Below are 25,170 nucleotides of genomic sequence, written 5' to 3' on the forward strand. Positions count from 1 at the left end.
GGGCGCTTGAGAGTTACAAGTTAGCTAGGAAGGACCTAAAGAGAGAGCTAAGAAGAGCCAGGAGGGGACATGAGAAGTCTTTGGCAGGTAGGATCAAGGATAACCCTAAAGCTTTCTATAGATATGTCAGGAATAAACAAATGACGAGGGTAAGAGTAGGGCCAGTCAAGGACAGTAGTGGCAAGTTGTCTTGGAGTCCGAGGAGATAGGAGAGGTGCTAAATGAATATTTTTCGTCAGTATTCACACAGGAAAAAGACAATGTTGTCGAGGAGAATACTGAGATTCAGGCTACTAGACGAGAAGGGCTTGAGGCTCATAAGGAGGAGGTGTTAGCAATTCTGGAAAGTGTGAAAATAGATAAGTCCCCTGGGCAGGATGGGATTTATCCTAGGATTCTCTGGGAAGCTAGGGAGGAGATTGCTGAGCCTTTGGCTTTGATCTTTCAGTCATCTTTGTCTACAGGAATAGTGCCAGAAGACTGGAGGATAGCAAATGTTGTCCCCTTGTTCAAGAACGGAAGTAGAGACAACCCCGGTAACTATAGACCAGTGAGCCTTACTTCTGTTGTGGGCAAATTCTTGGAAAGGTTTATAAGAGATAGGATGTATAATCATCTGGAAAGGAATAATTTGATTAGAGATAGTCAACACGGTTTTGTGAAGGGTAGGCCGTGCCTCACAAACATCATTGAGTTCTTTGAGAAGGTGACCAAACAGGTGGATGAGGGTAAAGCAGTTGATGTGGTGTATATGGATTTCAGTAAAGCGTTTGGTAGGGTTCCCCACGGTAGGCTACTGCAGAAAATACGGAGGCATGGGATTCAGGGTGATTTAGCAGTTTGGATCAGAAATTGGCTAGCTGGAAGAAGACAAAGGGTGGTGGTTGATGGGAAATGTTCAGACTGGAGTCCAGTTACTAGTGGTGTACCACAAGGATCTGTTTTGGGGCCACTGCTGTTTGTCATTTTTATAAATGACCTGGAGGAGGGCGTAGAAGGGTGGGTGAGTAAATTTGCAGATGACACTAAAGTCGGTGGAGTTGTGGTCAGTGCAGAAGGATGTTACAAGTTACAGAGGGACATAGATAAGCTGCAGCGCTGGGCTGAGAGGTGGCAAATGGAGTTTAATGCAGAAAAGTGTGAGGTGATTCATTTTGGAAGGAATAACAGGAAGACAGAGTACTGGGTTAATGGTAAGAATCTTGGCAGTGTGGATGATCAGAGAGATCTCGCTGTCCATGTACATAGATCCCTGAAAGTTGCCACCCAGGTTGAGAGGGTTGTTAAGAAGGCGTACGGTGTGTTAGGTTTTATTGGTAGAGGGATTGAGTTTCGGAGCCATGAGGTCATGTTGCAGCTGTACAAAACTCTGGTGCGGCCGCATTTGGAGTATTGTGTGCAATTCTGGTCGCCGCATTATAGGAAGGATGTGGAAGCATTGGAAAGGGTGCAGAGGAGATTTACCAGAATGTTGCCTGGTATGGAGGGAAGATCTTATGAGGAAAGGCTGAGGGACTTGAGGCTGTTTTCGTTAGAGAGAAGAAGGTTAAGAGGTAACTTAATTGAGGCATACAAGATGATCAGAAGATTAGATAGGGTGGACAGTGAGAGCCTTTCTCCTCGGATGATGTGTCTAGCACGAAGGGACATACCTTTAAATTGAGGGGAGATAGATATGACAGATGTCAGAGGTAGGTTCTGTACTCCGAGAGTAGTAAGGGCGTGGAATGCCCTGCCTGCAACAGTAGTGGACTCGCCAACACCAAGGGCATTCAAATGGTCATTGGATAGACATATGGACGATAATGGAATAGTGTAGATGGGCTTTAGAGTGGTTTCACAGGTTGGCGCAACATCGAGGGCCGAAGGGCCTGTACTGCACTGTTATGTTCCATGTTCTAACTTTGCTATGATGCTACCAGCACCTTCCAGATCATTTATGAAAGTGTTGATGAATACATATTTCAACATCAAGCCTCCAAGACATCAGTCGCTGCAGTCACTCCAACCCAGAACTTTCACACAGACCCTCTGACGCCTGCTGTCCAGCTGCAATTGTTCCTTCTTCAGCACACTGCTCCCAATTCCATTTCTGCAAAACATTTGATTAATAACCTTATTAATAACTTTCCCAAAAGCCAATTATACTGCATCTGTATTCTCACTCTTATTGACATTGCTTGTTAAATATTGGTCGCGATTCTCTGGAAAGATTTCTTCAGCGTGTTAGTGAGTGGGCAGTGCCTCAAGTTTCTCGGCGCTTGGCCCAGCGAAGCCAGGAATGCTATCCAATGTTAATTGGTTCACTTAACGAAGACCCACGGGCTTCTCGCCGCAAGTGAAGACTCGCCAGCCAGCTCGCCAGACCCCGCTAATAAGGTTGAGCAGCAATTGCTCAGCCAACCCAAACCAGCTCGCAACAATTGCGCCGAGGAGATCGCACCAAGATTTGGCGATGTGGACCTGGGGAGGCTCCTAGATGCAGTGGAGGCCAGGAGGGATGTCCTGTTCCCTTGAGGGCCCCGGAGGATCAGCCAGAGGGCAGCCAGTGATAACTGGGATGAGGTGGCAGCAGCTGTAAGCTCTGGGAGTGTGACCAGGACGATTGGCTTCTAGTGCCGGAAAAAGGTCAACAACCTACACCAGGCAGCACGAGTGAGTTGAGACCAACTCACCTTTCCACCCCCTCGCGAGCATCCTCCCACCCAACTCTCCATTCGTTACCCAACCCTCCCTTCACCCCTCCCCTTCCCTTCAACCCCCACACACACCACTGTGAAACACGCCTGTGGCCAACAAAGCCTCCTCTGTGTCTCCAGAGGAAAACTCTTGACACAAACGTCTGGAGAGGGCCCAGACTGGCGGTGGGGTGCCAGACTTGAGAATTCTCACCTCCTTCGAGGAATGGGCTCTGGAGGTGACGGGATGGCCGAGGATAGGGCGGTCACTCATGCAGAGTTTGGCGGAAGCCGCAGAGTTGAGGAATCACCGTGACCAACCCAGAGGACCTATCAACCGAGAGTTGTTATTGTCCCTCCCACTGACCACATGTTCATTCTCCTGCAGGTCCTCCAACGACGCCAGTCAATCCCGGGTGGCCCCTTCTCCAGCCTCCCAAGAAACCGCCTCAGAATGAGAGCTCCGAGAAAGACCTGATTGAGGCATCACAGCTGTCAACCCCACTCCATCAGCACAGATACACACACCTCTGTCGGAAACGATAGCTGTATGGCTTCTGGTGCATAATCTGGTGAACGCCACAGCTGCTGATGTACATCAGGTGGAGGCAGGAACCCCAGGTGAGACAGCAGTCGGAGGTCTGCTGGATGCCAGGACACAGTTGGGTCCCAGCCTGATGCTGGGTCTCTTATACGGGGTTACCTGGAGTTGATGGAGATATTAGGGTGCGGTCAGGACATTCAGAGGGACTTTTCAACAGGTCCATAGCCGATTGGAGAGGCCAAGAGGCTTCAGGCACTGGAAATGTTGCCGGCAATGCGTGGCACTGAGGCCAAGACTGTTAGGGTGGCGACCGCAGCGGAGAGCCTGGTGCACGATATTGGCAGAATTAGTGAAAGTGTTCAAGGCGTCGTGCAGTTGTTGATGGCCATGGCTGAGGGTCTCGGCAGAATGTCCAACTATATGGGGGAATGTTACCCAGTACCAGGCTGACCCTGATGAGGTTCTGCGGTACATGTCCCGCTCTCTGATGGGAATGGCCGAGGTGCTGCGGATCTTGTCCCAGTCTCAGATGGCCATTGCCAAGTCACTGCGGAGCATGGCCCAATAACTGAGGAGCATTGCTTCGGGCGTCGATGGTTCAGAAAGCGGGGAGCCGACAGAGCTGGCAGAGACAGATGGAGCAGGTGCAGCCGTCGTTCGAACCAGCTGCCCCTCTATCCCAAGGTGAACCCCAGGGCCTTATGGGAACTGACTGGGAGGTGGGGGAGCTGGGTGCCAATCCGGACCCGTCTCATTGTGTGGCGACGGTGGCTACCAACTCCCTCAGGCCCCAGAGCCCAAAGATGACCCCCGCCAGGGGCATCAAAAGCCACGGGATGAGGTAAGCAGCTGGCTGCCTCCACCTCTGATGTACATCCTGGTGAGACACCTAGATGTGGTGGTGAAGTTGGGAGGGCCAAGCACACACAAGATCACTGAGGGCACTGCGGGAGGGGTAGGTAGGGGTTGAGGGACGGGGGGGGAATTGTATGGCATATTAAACACCGTTGAGCACAACCAATATGACGCCTCAATCACTTTCTTCCGCAATACGGGCTGACCTCCGAACCCTTGGTCCTTCTCTCCAGGCATCTCCCCCTACCCCCGGGCCCACCGCGTGTAGGTGATGGGTTTGAGCGAGCACTCAGAAGACAGGCAGGGGGCAGACTGCAGACTATGGCGTAGATTGAAGAGCACTGACGCTCAGCTCTCTGCAGGTTATCCCCCCCCCTCGACAGTGACCCACTGCCAATCCAGTCCCAGCACCCTGGAGTGATATGACACAAACCCTGGGTTTTTGGATGTTGGCAGCTGCGTGTGTGGTGTTGCGTCCCGCAGTGTTAAGGCATTGTGTTCAGTCATCGCGGTCTGATTGGGATGCTAGACAATGCCTCCCACATGCTACATGGCCCGTCTACCCATAGGAATTAACTTGGGTGTGTGAAATGCTCACTTAACCACGATTGCCAATTCCCTATTAGCAATAGCCTTTTGCCGCACAGCCAGAGGCTTCAACAGTCGGTGAGGGTTATGGTAGTCGTTGGGCAGGCAGTAGGGATAGGGTTGCCTCTGGAACGAATACACACGATTCAGGGGTTGGCATGGCGGTGCCACATGCAGTTGCCCCCGGTTGTGTGTCGCCCCCCCCCCCCCCCCCCCCCCCCCCGGGCCCCTACCCTCACCCCTCACCCTTCCATGATGGCCCACACCTGAGGAGGGTCCCCCACCCCGTTCCCGTTTTCACCTATGGTAGCGGGCTGGTTGCATTGCAGAATGTTGCCTGGCATTATTCTAGTTTTTGGCCTCCCGCTATTCACCAGCCTCATTTCGCTTGAGTGAGAGCGCAACAAGGCCTGAGAATCATACCCGATGTGTTGTTTGAATGGTCTCCATAAGAGATTCATCAGATGTGTGGCGGGCGGCCTCCTCTGTGCTCTACTCTTCTGAATTGCCACCATTAAGAAAAACTCCACCATTCTACTACCACCTGTACTTTACCTTTTATTGATTACATTTAGCCAGATTTGTTACAGGGTCATGTTCTCTGGGGAAACTTTTCATGTGCCAACAGCCAATTCAAATTGGGTGGAGGGATTCCTGACAAAATACTTGCACTTTAACTGCCAGAGTAGATGAACCTCTACCATTGGCCAACATTATTTCTGTCAATTTTGCAGAATCAGAACTTTGGCTTTTATCATGTCAAATATGGCCATGTTGATCAAATTTTAGCTTTTGCACGCTCACAACAATGACTTATCAACCATGAGCACAATGTTGTGAAGACACAGTTCAAATTATGAGCACACGTCAACACTTGTTTAAAAAATAAATTTGTTTTGTGGTTTTTTGGGGGCAACATTGGAAGATCTATAGTTTATGTTTCATGTGCATTTTTCTTGCAGGTCTGCATGATTTTTAATGCCGGTGAATTGACACTTGTGGAATATGGCAACAATGACATTTTGGGGTCTGTTAGAACAGAATTCATGAACCCTCACTTAATCAGGTGTGATTTATGTAGATTTTTAACCCCAGGTTTTCTGTTTTGTCTCATGAAATTACCTTTTTAAGCTGCTAATTTTGTGCGAATGTATATCTCGTTTGGGGGAAATAGGGTAACGAAAGATTAGGGGCGGAATTCTCAGTTCCAGTGGCTGAGTGCCAGAGAAAGCACGGTTGGTTCACTACAGGAAAATCGGCACAAACCCCTTACCGATTCTGGTACCAGTGAGGGGCTAGCACTGGTGCCGTATGAACCACGCGCGGAAACGACCGGAGAATATCTGGGTCCCGGGCCGCGTACGTCCTAAGCTGGAAGTTATCGCGCCTGACATGCTCGAACCCAAATCCGTCCACCCCGACCCCAAAGCCCACCCCCTGTCCACCTCCCACCACTCCCGCCAGCCCTAGCAGAAGACGGATCATGGACGGGTGTGGCGGCGGTGGACACCGTCAGCAGTTGGCACGCTGGGTTCACGACCGCTGAGACCCCACGTGGCTTGCACGTTGAGAACCCGGGCCATCAGGGGCAGAGCACGTGGGTGGGCCGGCCGCTGATGCTGCAATTGCAGGTGGCGCATGTCCAGTTGACGCCGGTTTGGAGAGGGTGGAGCATTGCAAACCGGCGCCTACCCCGGATCTGGCATCTGAATCATTTCTCCGCCTGATCCCGATTTTGGGGTCGGGCTACGGAGAATCCCGCCCTAGATCTTTTAAGCTGCAGAACCTTTCCAACCTGCCGGTTCAGTTTGTTAGTAAATCCTCACAATGAAGGTTAATAAGAATGCTGCAAACTTGGGCTGCTTTAATTTAACATCTTGTTCTGAATTAATACATCTTATTGATTAGTAGGTTGATGTTTCTGCATCAGACTTCTGAGATTTGAAGCTGCTGCTTTAACTTGGAAGTGTTATTGGCTGTGTAGAACGTTGGAAATACATATGTTGCAAAATTGCTGTTAATGGTGGTGATTATCGAATACATGAATTTCTGACTACTTTGGAAAAAAAATTTCAATCCTGAAATGAATTTTTTTTTTCTTTCACTTTATTTTATAGTGTTCGGCTGAATGAACGCAAACAAAGTGGGGTAGAAGACAATAAGAAACTGGCATATCTTGTGGATATTAAGACGATAGCAGTTGGTAAGTCCTGCATAAAGTATAACTTATGGCATAATAACTAATCAACTGTGTTTCATTTCAGGGTGATTTCATTTTTATTTCAGTGAATAAATTTGATGTGTATCGCCTAATGCCAAACTTGTAAGAAATTGAATTTGAAAAATGATGGAAGTGACCTATGAAGAATTGTTGTTTTGTCCATCAGGTCCATTACTTCCACAGGCCTGTTATTACCCCAGTTGATGGTATAACTGGACGGGAAGATTGCAAAATGGTATTCTGGCTCAAAAGACCGTAACTTGTATTTCTTTTCATAAAACGTGGAGAAACTGAGTCACAGGACCGTGAATTAAATTTAACAATAATGGAAAAATATTTATTGAGCGTGAAAAGTTGGATTATTATACAATACTCTTTTACTCCCCCCTTGTTGACAAATACACAGATGTTATGATTAACATGGATTGCAAAGTACATCTTAAGCGATAATGGGCTCATTAACACACAAGTCCCTTTTAAGCACACAAGGTGACTGAGATAAGATCTACTTCTCTCTGAACCCAATTGAGTATCTGTGGATTTCTCCTCAAAATCACCCAGATGGGAATCACATGAGTTCATAGAATCATAGAATCATAGAAGTTTACAGCATGGAAACAGGCCCTTCGGCCCAACCAGTCCATGCCGCCCAGTTTTTTACCATTAAGCTAGTCCCAGTTGCCCGCACTTGGCCCATAACCCTCTATACCCATCTTACCCATGTAACCATCTAAATGCTTTTTGAAAGACACAATTGTACCCGCTTCTACTACTACCTCTGGCAGCCCATTCCAGACACTCACTACCCTCTGAGTGAAGAAATTGCCCCTCTGGGCCCTTCTGAATCTCTCCCCTCTCACCTTAAACCTATGCCCTCTAGTTTTAGACTCCCCTACCTTTGGGAAAAGATGTTGACTATCTACCTTATCTATGCCCCTCATTATTTTATAGACCTCTATAAGATCACCCCTAAGCCTCCTACGCTCCAGGGAAAAAAGTCCCAGTCTATCCAGCCTCTCCTTATAACTCAAACCATCAAGTCCCGGCAACATCCTAGTAAATCTTTTCTGCACTCTTTCTAGTTTAATAATATCCTTTCTATAATAGGGTGACCAGAACTGCACACAGTATTCCAAGTGTGGCCGTACCAATGTCTTGTACAACTTCAACAAGACGTCCCAACTCCTATATTCAATGTTCTGACCAATGAAACCAAGCATGCCGAATGCCTTCTTCACCACCCTGTCCACCTGCGACTCCACCTTCAAGGAGCTATGAACCTGTATTTCCAAACTCTACTTCCAAAAACATGCTTTAAAATATTCTCTCAATAATGCTTTCCCTTCATCGTTTGCATTTTGAAATCCAGTCCAGGTTTACAAATAATTCCTTTAAAAAAAAAAATTTAGAGTATCCAATTCTTTCTTTTTTTTCCCAATTAAGGGGCAATTTAGCATGACTCCTGCACATCTTTTGGGTTGTAGGGGTGAGATCCATGCTGAGATGGGGATAATGTGCAAACTCCACATGGACAATGACCCGGGGTCGGGATTGAACCCGGGTCCTTGGTGCCGTGAGGTAGCAGTGCTAAAAAACAATTCCTTGAACGCAAGATTCGGCTCCACTTTTAACATCAAATCCAGTTGAGCATTTTACACCATCCCCTTTTTAGGTTTCCTTTGCCTTAAGCCACAGATTTCCATCGTTATTTCAACACGTGTTCCACAGGCTGTAGTAAATTTTCACAGTCCTGAAAATTACTTCAGATATATTTTCGGTGTCTCAGTCTTCTTCCCAGCTCTGTCTGTCTTTACTGAACAGTGCTCTGTTCCAGTACCTTTAACTTCAGACTTCTTGGAAACTTCTCTTCATTCCTCTAGTTTCCTGAACTAGCTGCTCTTCAGCTCTCTGCACTTCTTTTCTTAACCATTACTTTGTGGTATTTCTTTTCTTCTGTCAAAGCTGAGAAAGATATTTCCTCTCCTGCCTTTTAAACCAACTGCTTCTAGCAGAGCTCGCTAACAATCTCCAGCTGCAAACACATTAGCTTAACTAAAGTTTCAACGCCTCATTACCTTACGAGGCCCCAGTTACTAAGCAACCACTGCTGGTTTATTTATTCTTCACACCATAGATTTCTCTATGCAAAATAGAAACACAGGCTAAGATTCTCCATTTGAGAGACTAAGTGTTGACGCCAGGACTGAATTGCATGCGGTTCGCATTCCCATTGAGGGTGCTATTTGAGGAGCAATTCAGGACGTGCTAATGGGCCAGCACACTACCCACATGAACCCAGAGAAATTTCCATTCCCGCTGAAGTCATTCACTGGGGCTGGAATTGGTGCTGGAGAGCTTGATTGGATTTGCTTATTGTCACGTTTACCGAGTTACAGTGAAAAGGATTTTTCTGCGAGCAGCTCACCAGATCATTAAGTACATGAAAAGAAAAGGAAATAAAAGAAAATAAATAATAGGGCAACACAAGGTACACAATATAACTACATAAACACCGTCATCGGATGAAGCATACAGGGGTGTAATGTTAATCAGGTCAGTCCACAAGAGGGTCGTTTAGGAGTCTGTAACAGCGGAGAAGAAGCTGTTTTTGAGTCTGTTTATGCGTGTTCTCAGACTTCTGTGCCTCCTGCCCGATGGAAGAAGTTGGAAGAGTGAGTAAGCCAGATGGGAGGGGTCTTTGATTATGCTGCCTGCTTTCCCCAGGCAGCGGGAGGTGCAGATGGAGTCAATGGATGGGAGGCAGGTTTGTGTTATGGACTGGGCTGTGTTCACGACTCTCTGAAGTTTCTTGCGGTCCTGGGCCGAGCAGTTGCCATACCAGGCTGTGATGCAGCCAGATAGGATGCTTTCTATGGTGCATCTGTAAAAGTTGGTAAGAATTAATATGGACATGCCGAATTTCCTTAGTTTCCTGAGGGAGTATTGGCGCTGTTGTGCTTTCTTGGTAGTAGCGTCGACATGGGCGGACCAGGACAGATTTTTGGAGATGTGTACCCCTAGGAACCATCTCCACCTCGGCCCCATTGATGCTGACAGGGGTGTGTACAATACTTTGCTTCCTGAAGTCAATGACCAACTCTTTAGTTTTGTTGGCATTGAGGGAGAGATTGTTGTCACTTCACTACTCCACTAGGTTCTCTATCTCCCTTCTGTATTCTGACTCGTCGTTATTCGAGATCCGGCCCACTGTGGTCGTATCGTCAGCAAGCTAGAGTTGCTTTTAAGCAGTCCACACACACTCTCATTCCAGCCAAGAAGATGGCAGGGCGAAGACCAGCCCCTAGGTTCCTGGACCAAGACCACGACAGAATGCAGGATACAGTGGACGAGAGGCAGGACACCCCCTTCCTCAGGGTAGGCAGGAGGCTCCAGCCCGCCATTGTGAACTAGGCCTGGGTGGAGATGGCTGAGGCAGTAAGTGCTGCAAGCCTCACCAGGCAAACCAGCATGCAATGCAGCAAAATGATTAATGATCTTCTTAGGGCAGTTTGGGTAAGTCACTACCTGTGTTTTCCTAGCATCACTCCTGTCCCTCAATCCTCATATCACCCCCCACTCCCCTCAAGGCCGATTGAAAACGCACCTGCCTCATCTCCCTTACATCCCACCCTACACCAAACCCCAAACCCTGTATTGTTCTCTTGGTCAGGTGCCTTGCACACACATGTCACCAGCTACAGATTCCCCGTGAAACTCGCTTCCATGTGTCTCACTATGTCCTTTGTGCCCCCTAGAAAAACGCAGCTCACAATTGCTGGGAGCAGGAGAAGACCGGAGGGGGCATGACCAAGAAGAGGGCACTGGAGTTAGCCGGCAAGGTACTGCTGCAGCTAGCTGCCGAACTTCAGGAGAGGGCCATCTCAGATGCGGAGGTCGGCATGCGACAATCAAGTGAATTCCGAATGCAAAATGATGTCCCTTTAGCAAGTGAGGCCACAGACGACTCTTCCCAAGATCTGGGGAAGGCACCGACTTCTCATCACTGCTGTCACCTGCACCCTCCACCATCGCAGAGGATATCACTTCAGTGGGGCATTTTAGTGGAGAAGCTCCTGGGTCACCATGTGCTGCATACATCACTAATGCTGCAGCACACCAGGTAGAGGTAGGGACACACAAGGGAGTGGACAATTGGAGGGCTGCTCGATCCCAGGAAGCAGCTGCCGTCTGGACAGGTATCGCATTTCTGGAAAGTAATGATCCCATCACTGGTGGAGATACAGATGCAGAGCCAGGATCTACAAGATGGGAGGGTCAGCAACTTTCCAGCACCTGTAGATGCAGCTGGAAGGGTTGAACTGCCTTCAGATGCGGGAGATTGTGCCGACAATGCGTGGTACCCAGGTCAACATTGAACGGGTGGCGTCTGCAGTGGCAGGCCTGGGACAAGACGCCAGAGTCAAGACGCTGGGTCAAGATGTCCAAGGCTTGGGGTATATTGTTGGTCATCGTGGGTCATTGGATGAGGCTCAGGACAGGGGAGCTCAGTCACAGGCAGACATGTACCAGGCCCACATGGACATTGCTGCTGCTCTCCAGAGCTTGGCCCATTCAGAAAAGGTCATGGCTGAGGGCATTGAGAGCATTGGCCGGGCGCTGATTGACCTGGGCCAGTCACAGAGGGATGTGGCACAGTCCCAGCGGGCTATTGCACAGTGCCAGAGGGACATGACTGAGGCAATGAGGGACAGAGCTCACTTGCTGAGGGACGTGGCCCATTCTCCGTGCTCAATGTTTGAGGGTTTTGAATGCTAGTTCAGATGAGGGTGGGCCTCCAGGACAGGCAGCACCAAGTGGAGCCCCTGGAGCTCACTCTGGCCTCATCTCAGTCCCATGGAGTAGCCGGTGGCCACGGAGCATCCCGAGGTCTGGGGCCCCCGGGCACCCCTTATCGCCCAAGAGCGAACCCCTGACCCGATGGAGCACCTCAAAGGTGCCAGTAACTGACTAGTCCGCGTGGCTGTATGAGGCGTGCATGCTGCCTGGGTAAAAGGCGCAGACGTGCATGATGTGCAGCTGGTGGTCACACACCAACTGCACATTCGTGGAGTGGAACCTCTTCTGATTGATGAAGGGCGCCCGCTGGTGTTCGTGTGGAGCTGGGACATGCCAGCTATGGAGGCAAATCCTGCTGCCTGGGCATGCTGGTGTGCCTGTTCCAGACTGGTTTATCGGCGCATAGGCCACCCTGTCTGCCGATGTCAGTGAACACAGATAGGTCCCCAGGAGCGGGTGTCCTTCATACCTTCATGGTGCCAAGTACTTGTGGCGCATGGTCTCCCTGGTTAGCTGGTGTTTGGTGGCATAAACGATCCAGCAGCTCCTCGAAGGACGGGCGGTGATGGTATACACGTGCTCTGATGCGGAGGCTCCTTCGTACCTCCCCCTCGGCCTGTTGGACGGCTGGCACTCTAGCCTCTCCGGCTGGCTCCTGCTGTTCTGGGGCAGTCTCCTCTTGTGCAGGCCCTTTGCCTCCAGCCTCCATGTGTCCTTAACGGCAGCTGCGGCCAGGTAGATAGCAAGCATTGCTGGCTGCACTCTGAAATTCATTCGCTGCAGAGGGGAAAAGAGAAAACATGTTAGCAAGGTGAGTATTCCCTTGCCCATCCCAATCACACAAGTTACATGGTGACCCTGGGCTGCTCTTCAGCTCCACCCTTACACCTCCCCCCTCACAATGCCACCCACACTCCTCAGCCATTCCCCTGATAAGTTGCCTTCCCCACTGCACCCCTGTCCCATCAGTGAATGACATCGAGCCTGTGATGTGGGGGATCCTCTATCCTCAACAACTGTCCCTGGCAAAAGGGGTACCGGTAGCTGCCGCAACCTATGTCAGCAATCGGCGCTGTGGCCCCTTTCCTAATTCCCCAGTGCGGCTTATTATGGGTATCCTCATTGGGTGGGCTATGTGTTATCCCCCAGCAGGGTGGCACCTGGTTGTGCAATGGAAACTGCCACCAATAGCTTCCATGCTTAGAGTCTTGTGTGTGGGCAGGTTCTACCGATAGGGCCGAGAGTGGGAAGTGTGCGCCTGCTGAGAGCTTAGCTGCTGTGTGATGTGGGTCCTGATTGTGTAACACAGGTTGTGACAACCTTACTGGGGGAAGATGGGTGGAACAGGGGTCCAGTGGGCAGGCAGGGCTTAGAGACAGCTGGTGGTCCTGAGGACTGGGCTAGCTGATAGTGACACTAGTGAGGCCTCTACGCTGAGAGGGCAGTGTGTCAGGGAAGGTGCCAAAGGCCACTGTGCATGTGTCCTTTGGGAATTTTTAACACTTTTGAAAACTTTGCTTACATTCGCTCTCCTCCTCAGCAGACATGGTGCCCAAGTCCCTGTTTTGTAAATACCTGTAATGAATTGGACTCGTGTGACCTCCGCCTGAGAGGGAGTGAGCATCGTGGTGGGGTGATGCATGCTGGATCCAATCCGGCAAATACACGTAGATGCATGCACATGCTTGTTCTGCATGCCCCTGCTGGTACAAGGTGCAAACCTCGTTTTTGCCACAAGGAAGGGACTGGAGCATGGCGCCTGAATCGGCACCAGGCATGATTGGACGGACAGCCGATTCTAAAGCCGATCGCAATTCGAATTTCTGGCGTTGCGAGGCACAGAATCCAGCCCATATTTAAAACTTAACCAACCCTCACACCTACAAAGCACCTTTGTCCAGCATTAATCCTCTTCCAAGCACAGAAAGATTAAATTAAACACATTTATAACTGTGCCTTATTTCTAATACTTACCAGTAGAAATCTAAATCCCTTAAAACTAGCTTTTTCTCTACCATAGATTCTACCCAGCAGTATTAGTTTCTGAGAGAGACAATCAACCAAGTGCAAGTTAAAGAAATTAAATTGTCTTCCTGAACCAGACTTAAGGTAAAACTGAACTAGCCTCACTTTCCATCCCACAGTTTCCAGCTCTGTTCTGCGACCCCTCTACAGATATATCCATGTTTGAATAATAAAATGGGAGCAGGAGTGGACCACTCGGCCCATTGAACCTGCTGTCCAATTTAATTCGATTATGGCAGATTTTCAGCCTTACATCCACTTTTCCACCTGTTCCCCATAATCCTTGGTTCCCCAAGAGACTAAAAATCTATCTGTCTCGGTTTTATGTATATTCAACAATGTGACTCCCTCAATCCTCTTGAGGTTAGTAATTCTAAAGATTCACAACCTTTTGAGTGAAGAACTTTATCCTCCTCTCAGTCCCAAATGAGCAGTCCGTTATCCTGACACTGTGCCCCCCCTCAATGCTCTTAATTCCCCAGTTAGGGGAAGCAACCTCTGTGTCTACCCTGTCAAGCCCAATTAGAATTTTATGTTTCTTCTAAACTACACAAAAGAGTGTAGGCCCAATTTACTTAGTCTCCCCGTCATAGGAAAACCCTCTCATCCTGGAAGAATGAGATCCATGCTCTGTGGAATATTTGACAGACTATACCTCCATTTATAACCATTCAACCCGTTTTAACTTTTAAAAGTTATGTTTAATCAATGTTGTATACTAGCTTTGGTAAAATAAAAAAAAGGCCCAGAAAAGTGATGGTGAAACTGTCAACATTTACCATCAATTTAACAATGTAGCTGATATCTAATTCTGGTGTCTGCACTTGCACACTTTCTTGCTAGTGATTCCCAGCTCCTCCACAGCTGATAAAAGTCCCTACAGAAATCACCAAACTGTTGAGAACTTTCCCTTTCGCGCCGTGATATTACTGCTAAACGTCACAAAAAAACTATGCCTTGTTAGTGAGGTGTCACTGGGATTTTTAGCCAGCTGAATACGAAATCCAATATTGCTGAAGAACCTCTCTGGCCCTGAAAATTTGATTTTCTATTTGTGCAATATCAAATATTTCTATGAGAATTAGCTTGTTTTAATAGAATTTTTAAAGTGTTTATGATATTTCAGCTTCCAATGTGTATACTGTTACTCTCAACAGTTGCTAAGAGGCTGAACCAGAGCCATAACTTTTTAAAGTTTAAGGCGGTTTGGAAAGATCGATTCCCGAAACCAGACTCTAGTTCCAGGAGTGATGAGTGACAATGTAAGAAATAGGGCGTGGTCATTTTATAAACAACTTTATTAAAAGAAAAGAAAACAACATTTAAACTTCAACCCTCAAAATAACAGATTAATTGCAGTTCCTTAACCTTAACACACTAGTTCTCATTAAACAACACTAACAGAACATGAGCTCTCACGCCACTTTCACGAGCAATCAAAGGCAATACTTGCATTTACAAAGCAATTTTTCTTCTGGTAGGCGCATTCGTTCTGAACACTTATCCAAAGCCTGCCTTAGCGGCAATTTTCTTGACCTTCTCAGTCGATTTCCAAAGCCTTTTCCCTGCAACTGTTCAAAACAGCATTCCTTCCCTCTCTCAGCTCCACCCAGCCTCTCAAACAGAGGATCTCTTGGGTTTCCAGATTGATGGCCCCGAAGGACAATGGATCTGGGGTATCATGCATATTCCCACCAACAATTTAAATCTGACTGGGACAATGTAACTCGGCCAGGTGTGCGGTAATCCCTCTGACTCTGTGCTAGCACTTTTTTTTTTCTCTGTCTCTGTTTAACCCGTAAGTTGCCTGCTCCATTGGGGTCTCATTTCTGGATCCAATTTCCTGATATCACCCTCGTGTAACAATACAAGTGAAAACTTTATTTTACTCTCTGTAAAATTTACCAAAAATGAAAGCAATTCGGTGCACATTAAGTTAGTAAGGAGGACTTTGCAGGGTCGACAGGGCTGGGTTTGTCATTGTCGTTTCTGGTGCCTGGTTCGATGCTGGGGGGGGCCTGCCCGGTTTTATTCCTTTTTTTGTGTTTTCGTAGAGGTTGAATACGACACTTCACAGACGACCACATTGCTGTGGGTCTGGAGTCACATGTAGGCTAAACTATGTAAGGATGGCAGATTTCCTACCCTAATGGATATTTGTGAACCAGATGGATTTTTAACAACAATCGACAATGGTTACACTTTTAATTACAGATATTTTATTGAGCTTAAATTCGATTACCTGCTGTGGGAGGATTCTAACCCAGATCATCATCTTGGGTCTCTGGATTACTAGTCCAGCGACAAAACCACTATGCCACCTTCTCCCCATGAAGTGTCAATTACAAGGGAGCACAGGTTCAATGAGGGGGAAAGTTTAAGGGAGATGTGCAGGGTAAGTTTTTCACACCGAGGGTGTTGGGTGCCTGGAACGTGCTGCCAGAGGATTGGTGGAAGCAGGCACCTTAGCAACATTTATGAGACATATGGATTGGTACATGAATAGGGAGAAAAAAGCGTGCCAAATATGGGCAGAAGGTTTTTTTTAGTTGGGGCATCATGATCGGCACAGGCTTGGAGGGCCGAAAGGCCTGTTCCAGTGCTGTACTTTTCTTTGTTCTTTGTATAGTATCAGCTATACAAATGATGTATTGCAAAGTCCATCTTGAAGATATGACCAGCTATTTTAACATAATACAACTCATTAATAAGGCTTATTGGAATACTTTGTGCAGTTATTCTATTCCACAACATACTGATGGAAAACACTTCCGGAAAGGGTGGCACAGTGGTTAGCATTGCTGCCTCATAGCGCCAGGTACCCGGATTCAATTCCTGTTTTGGGTGACAGTGTGGAGTTTGCACGCTCACCCAGTGTCCATGTGGGTTTTCTCCGGGCGCTCCAGTTTCCTCCCACAGTCCAATGATGTGTGGGTTAGGTGGATTGGCCATGCTAAATTTCCCCTTAGTGTTACAAAGATATGTATTACAAAGTTAGGTGGGGTTGCGGGGGATTGGGCCTGGGTGGAGTGCTCTTTCGGCGAGTCGGTTCAGACCTGATGGGCCAAGTGGCGCTGTAGGAATTTGATGAAAGCAAAGGTGAATGACTTATTTATCAGCACCAAAATGGCATTGGAAACTATTTTTGGAGTGGTGTGAGTAGACAATGTGGAGTTCTCAAACAATTGTTTAAAATTAATCGCTTATCAGGATAACACCACAGTTATACTGTGATTTTGAATAGATTCAAAACAAAAAACTTCTTCACCAATAAAGCTGTCCTCTATAACTGCAGCAAAAGGTTCAAGGAAGGCTTTTTACAACTGATGTACATTATAGAATGGGGAAACCAAATCACAATTCAATGCCTTCAAAATGATGAGGGGGCTGGTTAAAGTAGATGTACACAGGTTATTTGATTTAGACTGTAATCCGACAAGTAGAGTACTGAAGGAACCATAAGACATTGGTCTCAATTTTATGGTCAGCAGGGAAGTGATGACACTCGTTACTGTTAAGTGGCCCAGAAATACATAGAAATCTCTACGGTGTGGATTTCACCTTTCCTGACATTAATTTGAACCTGGTACCAGGTTAAAGGGATCTCCAGGCATCAAACAACAGCAATGTCATTAAGCAGGGTAAGCAACCAATCACAAAAAGCAAACCAGGAAGTAATGTGCCGTCAAAGTCCAGTCTTGACATTGGGGATACCCTCCATCGTGTTGTGTGGCACTGCCACCAAGCTAAATGGGATAGACTTGGAACAGATCTAGTAACTCCAGACTGGACGTCCATGAGGTAATGTGGGCCATCAGCAGCAGCAGAATTGTATTCAACCACAATCTGCAACCTCATGGACCAGCATATCCCCCACTCTACCATTACCACCAAGCCAGGGGATCAACCCTGATTCAATGAAGACTGCAGGAGAGTATGCCGGGAGCAACATCAGACATACTGAAAAATGAAGTGTCAATCTGATGAAGCTACAACACAGGACTACTTATGTGCCAAACAGCATTAGCAGCGGGTATTAGACATAGCAAAGTGATTGCACAACAAACGCATCAGATCTAAGCTCTGTAGTCCTGCCACATCCAGCTGTGAATGGTGGTGGACAATTAAACGACTCACTGGAGGAGGAACCTCCACAAATTTCCCCATCCTTAACGATGGAGGAGCCCAACACATATGTGCAAAAGACAAAGCTGAGGCATTTGCAATAATCCTCGGGCTGAAGTGCCAAGTGGATGATCCATCTCAGTCTCCACCAGAGGTCCCCAGCATTACACGTGTCAGTCTTCAGCCAATACGCAGCATTTGGCCGAGTATGGCATCAAGGGGCTCCAGCTAAAGTTGAGTCAATGGGAAAAGGGGAAAACTCTCCTTTGGTTGGAGTCATACCGGGCACAAAGGAAGATGGTTGTGGTGGTTGGAGGTCCAGTATCTCAGCTCCAGGCCATTACTGCAGGAGTTCCTCAGGGTAGTGTCCTGCGCCCAACCATCTTCAGCTGTTTCATCAATGACCTCCTTTCCAGCATAAGATCAGAAGTGGGGATGTTTGCAGATGACTGCATAATATTCAGCACCATTCATAACTCCTCCGATAATAAAGCAGTCGATGCCCAAAAGCAGCAAGATCTGGACAATATCCAGACATGGGCTGATAAGTGGCAAATTACATTTGCAGCACACAAGTGCCAGGCAATGACCATCTCCTACAAGAGAGGATCTAACCACCGCCCCTTGATACGTGTTACTATCGCTGAATACCCCTACAATCAGCATCCTGGGATTATCATTAAACAGAAACTGAACTGAACTAGCCATTTTAATACTGTGGCTACCAGGGCAGGTCAAAGGTTAGGAATCCTAAGGTGAGTAACTCTCGTACTGACCACCCAAAGCCTCTCCACCATCTACAAGTCAGGAGTGTAATGGAATAATCTCCACTTGCCTGGATGAGTGCAGCTCCAACAACAGTCAAGAAACTCGACACCATCCAGGACAAAGCAGGCCGCTTGATTGCTCCCCCTTCCACAAACATTCAATCCCTCTACCACCGACGAACAGTGGCAGCCGTGTGTACCATCCACAAGACACACTGCAATAACTCATCAAGGTTCCTTAGACAGCACCGTCCAATCCCACAACCACTACCTCTTGAAGGACAAGAGCAGCAGATACCTGGGAACACCACCACCTGTAGGTTCCCCTCTAAGTCACTTACCACCCTGACTTGGAAATATATTGTCGTTCCTTCACTGTCGCTGGTGCAACATTCTGGAACTCCCTAACAGCACAGTGGGTGTACCTAAACCTGGCTAAATAATATCAATTACTTACAAAGCTAATTTGTCTAGGTTGCCACGTTTATAACCTTTTTTCCCATAAATTTAGAGTACCCAATTATTTTTTTCCAATTAAGGGGCAATTTAGTGTGGTCAGTCCACCGAACCTGCACATCTTGAGGTTGTGGGGGCGAGACCCACTCAACATTTATACCTAATCTGAAGCCGATTAATGTTCCATTGTAATTGCTAGTTCAGTCTTTCTGAACTTATAAGAAAGTTCAGCCATTCTCTACAGTTGCTGAATACAAAAGAGAGACAATGTAAAACAAATGTTCCATCACTGAGGAAAGGATGATGTTGCAGTTTTTAAGTGTTATAGCATTTCAATTCTACCGTCCTTAAGGATGAAAAATGTATGGAAGAAATCAATCAGACGCTGAAATAACCTGGAGGAGCAGAAAGTTTTAAAAATAACATTGTGTTTTTTCTCTTCCCAGTGGATTTGTTGTCTGGTTATAACCTGGCTGCCATAGGTCATGACACAAAGATTGACTGGTTGGAGCTGAATGAAACTGGACACAAGTTGCTTTTCAGGGACAAAAAACTTGGTGTAAGTTTTTTAAATTTTATTGTGGAATATACAAAATGGGATAATGTCTCCATGTTTCAAATACTGATACAGCAGGTATCACTTATCCAGATTCTGTAACATTTTAAGAATCGTCAGCTTAGTTAAACTATAGCTGGTATGAATAAAGAATAGTGCATGGTCAAACTTGGGTCGATTGTCTTGGCACTCTGCTGGGTCTGTCATGAGGGAAACATGGTCCCCAGAAATTAATTATATTAAATTGACAATGTGGTGTTGGCAGAACCGCAATCTGGTGTTTCAGATCTTTGGTAATGCATTGGAAAGAACTGACTGAAATATAAATGTGACAGTGGGTCTTGACACTGAAGTGATGCTTTGCAATCAGAGTCAAGTTAACAGGCGTTCCTTAGATTAGTATATCCCAAAAAGTTCTCAAAATTGAAAAAAGTTCAGGGAGTAATTTAAATGCCATCTGAATCTGCACTTTATTAAATCAAAACAAAAACTGCAAGCTTTAAAACTGTCACCTTAAATACTTTTTCAAAACATAGTTTTGGGAATAAAAACCATTCTGCTCCTGGAATAATAATGTTTCTATGCTGCAGTTGCACCTGTTCGATATAGAAGACAACACAAAGACGACTATCCTGAATTATTGCACCTATGTTCAATGGGTGCCTGGCAGTGATGTAGCTGTGGCCCAAAATCGTGGCAATCTTTGTGTTTGGTACAATATTGATGCTCCAGAGCGGGTTACAATGTTTCCACTTAAGGTAAGGAAAAATAAATGACAATGTATCAAAAAAATTGAGTAATGCTTATACTGTTAACATAATGAGTGTGATCCAATATCAGATTGCACTGTCAACTTTACAAAATATAAACAGCCCATTTTATGGTTGACCTTGTTTTGTTGTTTAAAGAAAAAAGAAAGTAATCCCTCCAGACTAGTAAATCAAATCAAATTGTTTTATTCATGCTTAAATATCAAAATGTTTTGGCTTTAATCTGGTTAAATTTTTACAGTGAATAAAATTTATCGATATGTATATTTTGTAGAATTGAACTGGGAGAAGATCAAAACAAAAGCTCGAAGTCCTGTAAGCACCATGCTTAATTTCGTGTTACATCTTGCATTATGATATTGGCAGCATTTGCAATTGAACTGCAACATCTGCAAAGCCAATTTCTGCTGGAGCCCAAAAGTTATGGTTCACCAGATAAATCTTTGGCAGATCAGAAATGAAATGAGCTTATAGCATGATTTATTTATTCTCGTTGTTCATGAGCAATATCTAACCACTTGAAATTACATTTCTTGAAGGTGTTGACATTTCAAATGGTTTGTTTTGAGATCTCAAATTCAACAATACCTTAAATTGGGACATTGGGATGGAGACAGAGAGAGAGACGGGAGAGGAGACAGAGACCGGCAGAGAGAAATTATTATTTTTAAAATAAAGTTAGAGTGCCCAATTCATTTTTTCCAATTAAGGGGCAATTAAGCGTGGCCAATCCACCTACCCTGCACATCTTTGGGTTGTGGGGGCGAAACCCACGCAGACACAGAGAGAATGAACAAACTCCACACGGACAGTGACCCAGAGCCGGGATCGAACCTGGGACCTCGGCGCCGTGAGGCAACAGGGCTAACCCACTGCACCACTGTGCTGCCCTGAGAAATTATTTGCTTGATCTATTGTCCTTACTATATTTTAAAATGTTACTTTGGTTTACGATTTTATTTTTCATTCCTTTCTGTACAGGGTGATATTGTAGATCTAGAGCGGAGTAATGGCAAAACAGAAGTCATCGTCACTGAAGGAGTGAATACTATTTCTTACACTCTGGATGAAGGGCTGATTGAATTTGGCACAGCAATTGATGACGGGGATTACAACAGGTTGGTACAAAGCATTCATGTTTCAGTTATTTGGTGTTGGAATTCGGCCTTCTGAGTTTTGGATTTTAAAAAAATCTACAACTTCAGCTCCCTCTGATTACATTCGGATCAAAATAAATTGATCTCTGATGTGAGATTTGCACAGCATTCTGCAGCAACAAGTAAATAATATCAAATGCAATGTCGGAAAAGAAAATCTGCTTTGATTTGCATCTTTTGCACCAAACTATTTTAATAGTCGCAAAATTTATTTTTACTTCTTTCATAGGATGGCTGGCTGGGTCAGTATTGTTGCCCATCCCTAATTGGCCTTGAATTGAGTAGCTTGCTGGGCCATTTCAGAGGACCGTTAAGAGTTAACATTGATAGCTGCGACCACGATGACAATCATCGATAGTTGCAAAAACCCGTCTGGTTCACTAACGTCCTTTAGGGAAGGAAGGCTGCCACCCTTGCCCAGTCAAGCCTATATGCTGCGGATCTGGAATTGCATTTAGGCCAGGTGGGCTTTTGCAACTATCAGTGATGGTCATCGTGGTCGCAGTTATCGAGACTAGCTTTATTTTCAGATTTATTGAATTCAAATTCCACCAGCTGCCCACGGCCCCAAATCATGTGCCGGGTCCTCTGGATTAGTCGGCAGTGTTGCCACTATGCCCCCATCTCACACAATTTATTATGTAGGCATAATGCACAATTTGTTTATGCAAACAAAATATTAAATATTTAACATTGTTTTCAAGCAAATAGTAAAAGAATTAAAACTTTGGTCTGGGGTTTCTTTTCTTATGAAGACATTCAAAGAAAAAGATCAGAAGGCAGAATTGTAAGCTTAATCAAAAGTTTCATTAACCTTGTTGTTGCTCAGTTATTATGTTCATTGGCTTAAATGCCCTACATTTAAGTATGATGTATAGTTTATGATAAACTGATATAAATACTTGATAGGTACTGGTTACATTATGTGAAGTGTGATTCTGTGATGTGCATTGGCTGAGTTTACCCTCTGTTCTGGAAGCATGCTCTCCTCTAGAGCAGATGTTCAAGAGGCAAGATCCTTTGACTTAGTCTGTGGATACCCTCTCCTTTGCACACATAACTGAAGCGCAAAATTTCAACCTTAGGTTTTGAATATTCTTAGGCTTGGGGGATTAGAAAAGGCTGTTCCCTGATTGGTGAATTTAGGTACAACCTTTAATGTGAATCAAGAATTGATGCCGAAGGAATAAGAAGCTTCAAGAACTGAGTTTGAAGCCTTCTGGCATGCAGACCGTGCAATTCTTCAGGCTAAAGTCAGGGATATTGGAAGAGGACACAAGAGGCAATGGTTGTTGTAATGATAGCAGACATGGGTGAAAAAAGTGGCAGAGAGTTCAGCAGGAAATGTGCAGAAACCAGAACAATTAGTAGTGATTGACCAGACCTGTAAATAAAAACAAAATAAGTGTACTGAGTATAAGTGTTATTTTTTTTTTTCAGAGCTACTGCCTTCCTAGAAACATTGGAAATGTCATCAGAGACTGAAGCCATGTGGAAAACATTAAGCAAACTTTCACTGGAAGCCCAGCAGTTACATATTGCAGAGAGGTAATAATAGGTAGCTGTACTATTAGGGAAACCAAAGAAGAAGTAAATGGGTGGTCTGATCCATTAAGAATTACATTCTTGTGACTTTGGGCACCGCTGCCCTTTTACTCCTATAACATGACAGAATAGGGTATAAAATTTGCATGAATAGATGGAGGTTCACAAGACCCTTGGGTGCCTCACCTAAAAGGCCTTGCAAGTATGAGCCTAGATGGCGAGTGTGTGGAGGCTGTGTGACCTTGCCAGAGGAGGCATCACTGTCAAACCTAATATGCCATCAGACGTGCACACATGTGAACATCCAGCAAGGACTACTTGATGGTGATTAGAAGTAAAAAACACTGCCGATTTTTTTTTTTTCCCCCCCTATTGCCCCACCCAGGTTGCCAAGTCAAATTATGATTCTTTTTCTGCTGCAACCACAACTAGGATTAGATAATGCTAGCAGATTTGATCTACATTCCTCAGCTTCTCAACAGCTGAGTTAAGTAGGGAGCTTCATATTCCATTGCCTTTATTATACAAGTAGACTGTTTGCATTCAACAAATAAATTATCTGCATTCAAATGTGTTCTGATCTCCTTCTTGAAATGACAAATTGAAATTAACACATCAAAATGTACAAGGCATAATATGAATTACTGTATTCAAAATAATCAAGAAATTGTATTCTTATGATTCCGAGGAAAACAACTCTTTTACTTGATAACGTAAACATTTGAAAATTTACTCGATCCATGTTGTAAAATGAAATTTCAATTCACTTTATTCGGTTGCGCTAGAGAGGGAAAAACCCAGTAGCTAACAATTATCAGGCATGATTTGCTGCTGACCTTCTAGGCGTGTTACCAAAAGTCTACTTGGTATACTAACAAAATCTTCCCATGTCTCAAGCCAACAGTAGATATTTGCTCTAATTTTGCTATAACAGTGACACTATTGGAATTAACCATGATTACGGAGCAAATTGGGCACCCACAACTGTTGTCCACACATACACAATAAACACAGCAAACCATAAATTGCTGCCAGAGGTACTCCATTCCTCTATCGGGTGTACTCTGCAGTCCTCAGCAGTAAATTCAGCATTGAAATGACTGCCACATAGTCAATTTGGGATACCTGGCCACTTATTCTGCCTTAAAAATGGCTGACAATGTTAGGGCTGGTGCATCCAGGAATAAATGAGCTTTAACAGCATTTTATATGATCATTACTGCTGAACAAGTTTCTGGTACTGAAAAATTACTTTAGTGTGGAGTCTTGTTCTCTCAGAAGAAAATTTGTGTTGGCGACGTTTACAAAAAATTATGGGCGCGATTCTTCGTTGCTCAATGCCGAAATCGGGAACGGCGATCGGGCGGAGAATGGCTACTGATGCCGGGGCAGGCGCCGGTTTGACGCTGGGTTGTGATGCTCTGACCCTTCCAAATCGGCAACATCGAAACGCGTGCCACGCGCAGTCGCCAACCCATTTGACTATCCTTAGTGGAACCACCCGTGATGCTCCACTTCCGATGGGCCGAGTTCCCAACGGCGGGGGTCACGGTCATGAGTTCAGTGGTCGTGAGCCTGGCGTGGCGACTGAGGAGAGAGAGGACGTGCGGACAGTGTCCAGCACCACCATATTCCGCCGAGAGCTGTGCAGCTGGCCGAGGGGGCTTGTGCCAGGGCTGGGCGGAGTAGTGGGAGTGGCTAGGAGGTGGGCTGTGGGGTCGGGATGGACAGGGTACGCGGCCCAGCACAACCGGCGCCATCTTTTTCGGCGCGATCGGTGCATATGTGCGGGGTGTAGGCGTACACTGGGTTGCAACTTGTCAGCCCTGTGCATATCCAGCACTGACCCGGCGATTCTCCCACTGCTTTCCGTGCATTCCATGGGTGTTTCACGCGGTGTCGGTGCTAGTCCCTCACCGGTAGCTGAATTGGCAAAGGTGTGGCGCCGATTGTTCCGTCGTGAAACACCACGGATCCTCTGTTGGCGTCAGCACTTAGATGCAGGAACGGAGAATCCAGCCCTGTGTCTTTTATCTCTCTTCCTTAATTCCATCTATATTTTACTTTCTGTACATAATTTAAATCT

General features: G+C 46.1%; 1 protein-coding gene across 1 annotated transcript in view; it reads left to right on the forward strand.

The window, feature by feature from the left end:
• ift172 (intraflagellar transport 172) overlaps positions 1-25,170 on the forward strand; it is a 211,697-nt gene that overhangs the window by 52,178 nt on the left and 134,349 nt on the right. The window contains exons 13-18 of the mRNA XM_072499027.1: positions 5,628-5,731; positions 6,783-6,868; positions 19,503-19,615; positions 20,203-20,370; positions 21,364-21,500; positions 22,980-23,087. Of these exons, the coding sequence (XP_072355128.1) occupies positions 5,628-5,731; positions 6,783-6,868; positions 19,503-19,615; positions 20,203-20,370; positions 21,364-21,500; positions 22,980-23,087 (716 nt within the window). The remainder of the gene's footprint in view (positions 1-5,627; positions 5,732-6,782; positions 6,869-19,502; positions 19,616-20,202; positions 20,371-21,363; positions 21,501-22,979; positions 23,088-25,170) is intronic.

This window comes from Scyliorhinus torazame, chromosome 4, assembly GCF_047496885.1.
Source record: "Scyliorhinus torazame isolate Kashiwa2021f chromosome 4, sScyTor2.1, whole genome shotgun sequence".
NCBI classification, from domain to species: Eukaryota; Metazoa; Chordata; class Chondrichthyes; order Carcharhiniformes; family Scyliorhinidae; genus Scyliorhinus; species Scyliorhinus torazame.